General features: G+C 41.7%; 1 protein-coding gene across 1 annotated transcript in view; it reads right to left on the reverse strand.

Annotated features, from left to right (window-relative positions):
• Positions 1–6,708: 6,708 nt before the first annotated feature.
• Positions 6,709–9,696, reverse strand: part of Stmn2 (stathmin 2) — a 54,376-nt gene continuing 51,388 nt past the window's right edge. The window contains exon 5 of the mRNA XM_013012372.1: positions 6,709–6,894. Within this exon, the coding sequence (XP_012867826.1) occupies positions 6,835–6,894 (60 nt within the window). The 3' untranslated portion in view covers positions 6,709–6,834. The remainder of the gene's footprint in view (positions 6,895–9,696) is intronic.

The following is a 9,696-nucleotide window of genomic DNA, read 5'->3' on the forward strand; positions in this document are numbered from 1 at the left end:
TAAGTTAAAAAGTTGTTATTGGCAAGATTACGGGCTACAACAAAGAAAGGAGGAGAGAAGTGACATTATTGAGAAGTTCCACATTCCCTATTTTATCCAATCGTTTTCAATGATCTATCCACTCAACAAGTATTTATTAGCCTTCTGCCATAAACCTGGTACTCTAAATATTGTGGATAGTGAATCACAGAGATTTCCAGAAACTAGAGGAAGTCAGGTTACTACATCTGGTAAATAATGAGGTTAGCTCAATCACAATTTTGTGAACTCTACTAGGGAATTTAGACCTCTTCAAGGCAGAGAAATTTTCAAAATGCTTTCAAGTGGAAAGGAAACAATTGGCTAGAATGTACAGAAGGGATTGGAGGTGGGGATATTAACTTGCAGAAGAGCACCCTATTTCTAGTGCTTTTCTTGTTTTCTTCTCTGGTATCCCAAAATATAAACTCAGCCAAGTTAGTTTAATATTGATGCTTCCATCTGACTCTGTAATGGTCTGTAAGGGAAACATTGCTCATGTTTAGTAGATTTTTCACCACCTTTATGACTGCACTTGTTTTCCACTCTGTACCAAAAGTGGTGTTTCTTTCATATAACACCTGTCTGGGAAACTGAATGCTCTAGAGGAACTTCTGAGTTGCTTGGCTGCTCCCCATTACTTCTTTATGGTGTATAATTTTCTCATTAATCATTCATCTCCAGTAGATAATGAGAAAAAAAGGTATATAAGCAAAATAGCATTGCTAAAGGCATGCTCATTAATGAGGAAATCAATGGATTGCATCTGGAAAGTTGTCAACAGCTGATTGAATTTATAACTGATTCTTTCTGTTGTCCCTGGTGGTAGGTTTCTTCATCAGTAAATGTGTGTCTGACTTATATGTGTGTGCATACCAAGCTGGGAGTAGAAATTGATTTATTTATGTCCCATTTGTTTAAAAATGATTCCAGAAACATGTATGTAAGTATAGTTTTTCATTGTAGGCAAGGGAGTATATTTTTTTAGAAAAAATATTCTCAGATATGTACGATTTTATTGTATATCTATGTATATATTATATATACAGTATTTTATTGTATATATTATATATTTGTATATATTATATGTATTATGTATATAGTATATATATATATATAGGTTCTTATCATAGATAAAATGAGTTTGAAAATTGTCTCTCTAATAACTCTCATAAATTAATCCTAGTAATCCTAGCTTATTTCTGTTTGGAGTTCAGTGAGGTCATATGTCTTGTTTTGGGCAGTAGAATATGATGAGCGCTGCTTGTGTGTGGACATTGTAAGAGAGACTGCATCGCTGTCATGTGGGTACATTTCCTTCCCCGCAGGGAGCAGCAGAGTCTACGCCACTGGCCTTTGGCTACAGCGGGAGACACGACACCGATGAGCATGGTGACCCACTGGGTATGTAGCAAGAATGGGGAACAAAACTTGATGGTTTTAATTTGCCATTATTTAAAAATCTGTTTTTCCACTTTATGTTACTGCCTAACTCAGTCTTTCTTGACTTAAACTATGGTAAAGATAACTCTATAGAGAATACAACAGAGGCCAAAATGTCACTTCATGGCAGGGTGGATAGTTTGCAGTGTTAAGAAGAGTAGCTTTTCTGTGAAAGAGAGAGATGGTGAGTGCTTCAATGTTGTAAGAGGGCCTCAGATTTCAACTGCATATAAAGGGAAGGGATGATAAAGTAGAGAAAAGACGTAATGGTTGTGTAAGGGCAGACTGGAATAAAGACATGTTTTGAGGTGGAAGAGTTTAATAGGACCCAAATGTACACAGAATTGTGGAATTAGAACAAGAAGTGAAGGACAATGGGGAGGTCAAATGGCTACTTGATGATCAATTGGAGACGATGACAGGGGACAATGGGCAACCCATGAGAACTTTGCTATCATTTGAGGGACTTTGCTTTGGGCTCCGTTTGCCTTAGCAGTATCCAGCAAATAACCTGATTGAGATATCAAGGATGATAGTATTGTCCGGAGCCAGGAAGGCAAGTGCGGAGCATATCACAGCTCTCCCTTCTCAGTTTTTCCATTGAAGAGGGGGCGATGTTGTGGATAGACCTCTTAATATATGTACTATGTTGTATTCTCTGCAGTATGGAGTGGGTAAGGAGCACAAAGGCAGGTGCGAAAGTTTGAGTGTGGAGTGTTCCCCGAAGACCATGTGTTAAAGACTTGTTTCTCTGCTCGTGCTGCTGTGAGAAGGTTATAGAATAGGATTATAAGAGGTAGAGCCTCGTGAGTGTTTTCTCAGGTCATTGGAGGCACGGGCATAAAGAGGATTATAGAACTCAGTTCCTTTCTCTCTCTTTCTCTCCTCAGCCATGAGGTGAGCAGTTCTGCTCCCCCTTACTCTCCCGCCAGGTGGTGTTGCTGCTCCACAGGTCCTAAAGAAATGGAGTCAACTGATCATGGGCTGGAACCTCCACAGTGGTGAACTAAAACAACCCTTTTATCTTTATAAATTGCTGATTCCAAGTATTTGCCATAAGAATGGACGTTTGGCTCTCCGCAGAGAAGAGCACCTGTCAATGTTCAGTCTTGAGTGTATAGGAGATAAGAGAGTTAGGTGAATCATCCAGGAAATAGGATCTTGGAAAAATTTCACAGAGTGGTTTCAAAGACATTGACACGATTTAAGCATAGCAGAGAGGAAAGCCAGGCTCAGTGAAAAAGATCTGGTATCAGAACTTTTGAAATGGAACCAGACTGGGCTGGATAAGGTACTAAATGGTATCATAGCTGCAAAGAACGCTCAGTCCATTTCTGAGAGGGCCAGGGGCATCTTCAGGTATTGGGAGCCCTCCTGAAATGATGTGTTGTGAGAGATGGCCAGATCAGTGTCACCTCACCGCACCTGTTTTTCAGCCACATGCCAGCCCCTGGGGGTGGGGGTGGGGTGCATGCCTCCCATTGTCTCACAGTCCAGCAAGTGGTAGTTGGTTACTTTTCTTCTTCTTGGATTACTTTGCAATCCACATACAATACTTGTTTTTCTTGAAAGGAGCAGAAAGACCATGATTAGTAGTCAAAGACTGGAGAAATGGGAATCTCGGCTCCCACATCAGCATCTCATTTAAAGACTTGAGGGGTTTGACGTATAGGGCTAGAAGAAGAAGGGAGGGAGACAGACTAATGAAGTTGAGGAATACTCGGGTCTTTTCTGGGACTAGGCTGAAACATGCCAGAAAGTTGGTGCCACCAGTTTTGGCTTCTTTAATGGCCTGGTGTTTCCAGTCATGGTGTTGGTGGGTTAAGGCTGCAAAGGGGACAGACGCAGTGAGGACAGAGATGCCAAACCTTTCATCTTGCTCCAAGAGGCACCCAGTCCCACATCTGCAAGCCCTACTGAAGAGAACCATTCTTACTTTTTTGAGTAAGATTGACTTCCTCCTCCTCCTTCTTGTACTGGTTCTGGGGCTTGAACTCAGGGCCTGGGAGAGCTGCCCTTGAGCTTTTTTTTCTTTTCTTTTCTCAAGGCTTGTGCTCCACCCCTTGAGCCACATCGCCACTTCCAGCTTTTTGGTGGTTAACTGGAGATCTTGATCCTCAGATCCTAGCTTCTTGAGTAGCTAGGATTACAGACATGAGCCACTGGCACCCTGCTCTCCGTGGGCCATGCCCTGACAGAAGCGGCCACAAGGTGGCAGCCATGAGGAATCTACACATGTGGATCAGTTTGTTCCTAACAGGGCTTCTCAGCCATGAGGAATCAACACATGTGGATCAGTTTGTTCCTAACAGGGCTTCTCAAGGAAGGTTGAGAGGTTACCTTAGCATCACCTGGAGAAGGCACTTACAATGCGCACTTTCAGGCTTTGCAGAACAGCCCTTGCCATCAGAAAATCTGGGCATGGGCTCAGCCAACGGTTTCTTTCTTTCTTTCTTTTTTTTATTAAGCCTCTTCTCTCAAAAACCTTTGAGGCAACACTAATAGTTGAGGATCATAGGTCTAGGGCAGCTTCACTGGCAAAACCTGTTCTTCCTGGAGAGGTCAGACTTGGGGATGGCATGCCCATGAACTACTAGAAAGGAGAAAAAAATAAAACTGTTAGGAAGTGGGTATTGTTCCCTGGAGAAAAATCACTAACCTCTCCTTTTTGAGATGAAGCAGTTGGCCTGGCTAGCAAGTCCAGTTTAGAAACTTACAGTGCTGTATGGGAATGCCAATTTCTTTTTGTAAGTTTTGCTTGTTTATTGAAAAGTCATGAACTTTCCTGCCCTGGGTGGCTTTTCAACCATAATCCTCAGATCTCAGCCTTCTGAGTAGCTAGGATTTACAGGTGTGAGCCATTGGTGCCAGGCAATTCTTTATAATCTTTCAAACAGCTTCATGAAGTAGGGTCCTAGGAGCTCAAGCCTGTAACCCTAGCTACTCAGGAGACTGAGATCTGAGGAAAGTGGTTCAAAGCCAGCCTGGGCAGGAAAGTCTGTGAGACTTTTATCTCCAATTAACCACCAGAAAACCGGAAGTGGTGTTATGGCTCAAGTGGTAGAGCACTAGCCTTGAGCTGATGAGCTGAGGGACAGTGCCCAGGCCCAGAGTTCAAGCCCCATGACTGACAAATAAAAAGCTTTATGAAAATTATGTGTGCCCTCAATATGCTGCACAGACTGGCCAACATATCCTGTTCATGATTTTGAGGACAAATTAAGTTGCTATAAGCTAGTGGTCATTTATATTCTTGTTCTCAGGGCTTAATCATAGGTCTGGCCCAATGAAAATCATGTAATGAATATTTTCAGATTAATTTATATAAAATCATTGTGAAAAAGGGTGTTGTTCAGTGGCAATCAGAAACAGTGATCTCTTAAAGTAGAGATTTTATTCCCACGAATATTGAAGGATGCTTAATAGGCTGGTGGCTACCTCTTCCACCTGGCTACTTAGGGTTTCTGTGGATGAGAGCTCAATGTTCTTATTCACAAGTCTACAGGGCTTCAATTATTTATGACTTCCTGCGAAAACTGTTCCTTTGGCCCTGGAACATCCATCTGGGTCACTGTCAAACCACGCTGTGTCCATGTGTGTGATTTGCTTCTTGGCAGTATACAGCCCGGCAGTAGGCCAGGGAAATCTCATTTTAACAGACGGCCTTGGCTGGGGGGGGCAACCTGAGGGCCACATGAGTGAACCTGAGTAGTGCAGGAGCCTTCCAATGCCTTGGCAGGGGTTTTCTTCCTCCCCACTACCACCAGCAACCTTTGGCTTCTCTTTCAGTCCCGGGTGCCGTGAGGGGAACAGGTTGAAGGCCTCTCCCGCTGTGTCGGCCTGTAGCAGGAGGAGGACTAGAGAACTGGGCCTGCTGCTCCAGAAGGGAAGCGAATCAGCAGGGCATTGGCTGCCTTCAAACTAATTACTGCTTCTCTGTGCTGGTGAGATGGTCCAACCCAATAGCCATCTCTTCTTTAAATCTGAACGACAGAGTTAGAACACCAAGGGGTGAGAGAACAGACCAAACCTTTATTAGTTCACAGAACTCCAATTCTTTATTAATCACAGCTTGCTCACAATGACATACAGGAAAATAGCACTAATGAGGAGTAAATATGCAGGCAGCAACCTTCAGGAGTTGGGAGGAGTTAGGGGGGGAGAAACAACTTCAAAACTGCGATAGGTACTTGTGGTGGGTTTTCTGGTGATTCTCTTAGTTGGCACAAATGCCCTGCCTAGACCCCCTGAACTGCGTCTGCTTCACAGATGGAATGAATATATATATATATATATATATATATATATATATATGCAGGATTGCCTCACACTGGGGAAGAAAGACCAGCTTGTGTGAAAGTCCGCAGTGTCTTGTGATTTTGTGTTTGTGTTTGAATGCAACAACCAGCTCACAGTTTCCAAGTGGATAAAAAGGTTCAGTAGTATCATGTACTTGTACTATAGGTATAAGCTTAAAATGAACATCATCGACCATGGCATCCACAAATAAGCCACCCGACACATTAATTAATTCATCCTATTGAAAGAACTGAAACTAGAGGAGAAAGCCCACGTTATGAAGAGTGGTTTCACGGCTGCTTGAACCACGTAGGCGGGGGTCTGTGTTCTGCCCTTGAAAAGGTTCCGCCCTATGCTTCTACCCAGATCCATCTCAGATCTGTCCTCTTACCCATCCCTTTCTAAAGCCAAAACACATTTGTAGCACATAACCATTAGAAGCAGAAGTAATGCTAGCACGGGTGGTTTTTCTTAGCCTGGGTTTGTAGATTCTAGGCAGTTCAGTAGATTATGAGCAAACAAATGTGGAAGTTCGTGTGTAGCCACAATGCCTGGGATGTAGGTATGGTCTTAGTCAAGCTCAGAAGTGACAAAGTCATCTAGGTCATTAGGCAATGGTGGGTTTCTAGCACCATAGACTGTCTACTGACCTCATTTTGTTTTTCCGTTGGAATGAAGAGGGCAGGGAATGGAGTTAGACTTGGGGAGCGTCAAAAAGAACAGACCTAGCAAATTCATTTGAGTGGAAAGACACATCAAAAGCCTGTTACAGGACATGTAAGATTATGAAATAACTTGCATAATGCAATACTTGTATTTTTTAACAAAAATGTAAGTATTTACAAAATAAGATCCAAGGTTTTTTTTTTTAAACATCAAGCAAAACATTCTGCAAAGAGACCGCATTGATTTTTTTATTTTTGATTCTGTTTTTGTTTTTGAGTTTTGTTTTTTTTATAATGAGTTCTTTTTTAAACCATGTCATACATTTCCCATACTGATATCGCATGATCCATTATAATATAGGCAGGGGGATTTACTATTGGTTAGGGGCGTGCCGTTCCCTCCATCGCTTCAGCCGGACAGTTCAACCTGGAGTTCCTTGTTCCTGCGCACCTCGGCAGCGTGCCTCTCCTACAAAACACCAAAGGGAAAATGTCACCGAGCGCATGCGGTCCATGCAGAAATAGCACGATCTTCCTTTGCTTTGCTTAACATGCACATGGCTTCAAGTAACTTGGTTTGGTGTCGACATAAAGGCAGGAATTCCTTAAAGGAACAATGCAGATTTCACAAAAAGGCAAATGTGGGCCCCAGGAAATGCCACGTTAGGAAAAAAAAAAGTCTTACAAGACTTCTAGTGGCTTTGTTTGTTTAGTCCTGGGTCTCAAATCCCATGCCTTGTATATGCTAGGCATGTATTCTATCAGTGAGCCATATCCCAGCCCTGGCCTTACAGTGCCTTTAACATGAAACAATAAGTTTTTGGTTGAAACTATGGCAAAAAGTCAGATGTCTAAGAGAATTGTACCACGACTTCTGTGTAAAATCTGAGGGTAGAGATGAAGTCACCCTGTTGGTTCCCCTATCATTCTGACGGTGTCTTTCCATTTCCTTAGAGTTTGAAGGAATTTATTATTGCTGGTGGACACCTGGGAAAGGTTTGATTTAGGAAGAAGACATTTTGGACTGTTTTCTAATGTCTTGACTTGATCATCAAGGCCCTTTGCAGCTTGAATCCAGTGACTTTTACAGTCTTAGCCTCTGCTCCTCTATGCATATTAAGGATTCTTCCCTTTCTCTCTCTCTCTTTGTTTTGGTTGTAGGGCTTGCATTCCAGGCCTGGGTGCTATCACTGAGCTTTTTTTTTTGTTGTTGTTGTTCAAGTCTAGCACTTTGAGCCACAGTGCCACTTACGGTTTTCTGGGAGTTAATTGGAGATAAGAGTCTCATAGACTTTCCTGCTTGGGCTGGCTTTGAATTGTGATCCTCAGATCTTAGCCTCCTGGGTAGTTAGGATTACAGGCATGAGCTACCATTTCTTGTGATTTTCAATGTTTGCAGTTTCCAGTCTCTAGCACTATATCTGTGTGGACTTTCACAGTCCTCTTTCTCTACAAAGGTTTTCATGAGACCACCAGACTGTAATTTTATGTAAAATAAATAAATAAATCTTACATTTTATGTGGCAGTCATTTTGTTCTAACTTAAGGAGAATGCCCTTTTTTTTTTTTTGTCTCATTTGTTATATTTAACTCTAAGCTCACTGAGAGACTGGTATTTAAAACAGTTTTTTTTTTTCTGTCGGTCGTGGGGCTTGAACTCTGGCCTGGGCACTATCCTTGAGCTCTTCAGCTCAAGGCTAGCATTCTATCACTTGAACCACAGAGCCACTTCTGGTTTTCTGGTGGTCAGTTGGAGAAAAGTCTCCCAGACTTTCCTGTCTGGGCTGGCTTTGAACTGCGATCATCAGATCTCAGCCTCCTGAGTAGTTAGGATTACAGGCGTGACTGGCACCCAGCTTTAAAACAATTAAAAAAATTGTTCTACTTGTAATCAGCATATGATTGGTAGTTGTTTATTTACATGAGGAACAAAGATGCCAGCCTTGCTCTGGAAGCTCAACTCTGGGTCCAGGATTTTTTTTTTTTAGTACATAGCCACACGTATATTACTATAAGCAAATTATAGGCATTCAGTGTTCATTAAATTGAATTTTAAAATGCTAATCATTAGTAATATTACTATTTGAATACTGCTTATATTGAATGTTGAATATTGCTTATATTGCTTCTCCTTTATGTAGTTTCCTTTAATTCAGGGCCAACGACTTTGGCCAGCTCCAACGACCTTGGCCAACTCCAAAGCCAATCTTACAAAACTCTAATAACATCAAGGAATCTACACTCATAGGGTCCTTTGTGTTGTGATACTGAGCATCTAATGAGTGCTTAATATATATCGGACCCACATCAAAACATAGTTTCCCTATGTTAATTCCCTTAATCCTTATGCTTTTACTATTTACAGATGAAGCTAAGGCACAGAGAGAATGAAGTTCTCATAAATTCTGGTGTCTGAGCTGAGACTGAACCCTAGAGAGCCTGGCTTTACAGCGCATCTGTTTAACCACTGCCCTGCAAACTCAGCGCTACTGTGCAGAGACAGCTGCACATGAGAACTTGGAAAAACAGTCCTTTTCAGGTGCAGGTTCTGGAAGAAAAAAAATAGCATGCTCTCTCTACTTCCTCCAAAAACATAGACTTGGAGGAAGCAGGAAGTTGACTCTATGGAAGAAGTTCCAAAGCAATTTTATTTAATTGGCTTAAATGAGCTTTGCAAAATATATATTCAAAAACTGGGAAGAGATAAAAGGAATGTATAGAGAAATCAAGTCCTGTCGGGAGATTTGGAGGAAATTAGCACAGATGCAGCTCATTCTTTTTTTCTGCTCTCTCATTATGAGGAAAAAGAGATAGCAGGGTCTTCTTCTCATGCAAAAAGAGATTCATTAGTGAGAGCTGAGCTCTTACAAAAAAAACTAAGAAAAAATTTCAGACCTTGTCACTCCTTGCTAAAACAAAAGAGCAACCACAACAAAAAACAGGCTCAAATTTAAAGCTTCATAAAAATTGCAACTTTACAACAGGAAAAAAATGATTAATTTTTCTTTTTTGGGGGGGTTGGGCTGGTACTATGGTTTGAATTTAGGGCCTCGACACCGTTCTTTAGCTTCTTCACTCAAGATTAGTGTTCTACCATTTAGCCACAGCTCTACTTCTGGCTTTTTGATGGTTAGTTGGAGATAAGAGTCTCATAGACATTCTTGCCCAAGATGGCGTTGAACCTTGATCCTCAGAGCTCAGCTTCCCTAGTAGATGGCATTGTAAATGTGAGCCAGGGAAGCCTGGCTAGTTCTTAATTTTTTTTTTTTTT

Source organism: Dipodomys ordii, unplaced genomic scaffold (assembly GCF_000151885.1).
Source record: "Dipodomys ordii isolate 6190 unplaced genomic scaffold, Dord_2.0 Scaffold17, whole genome shotgun sequence".
Taxonomy (NCBI): Eukaryota; Metazoa; Chordata; class Mammalia; order Rodentia; family Heteromyidae; genus Dipodomys; species Dipodomys ordii.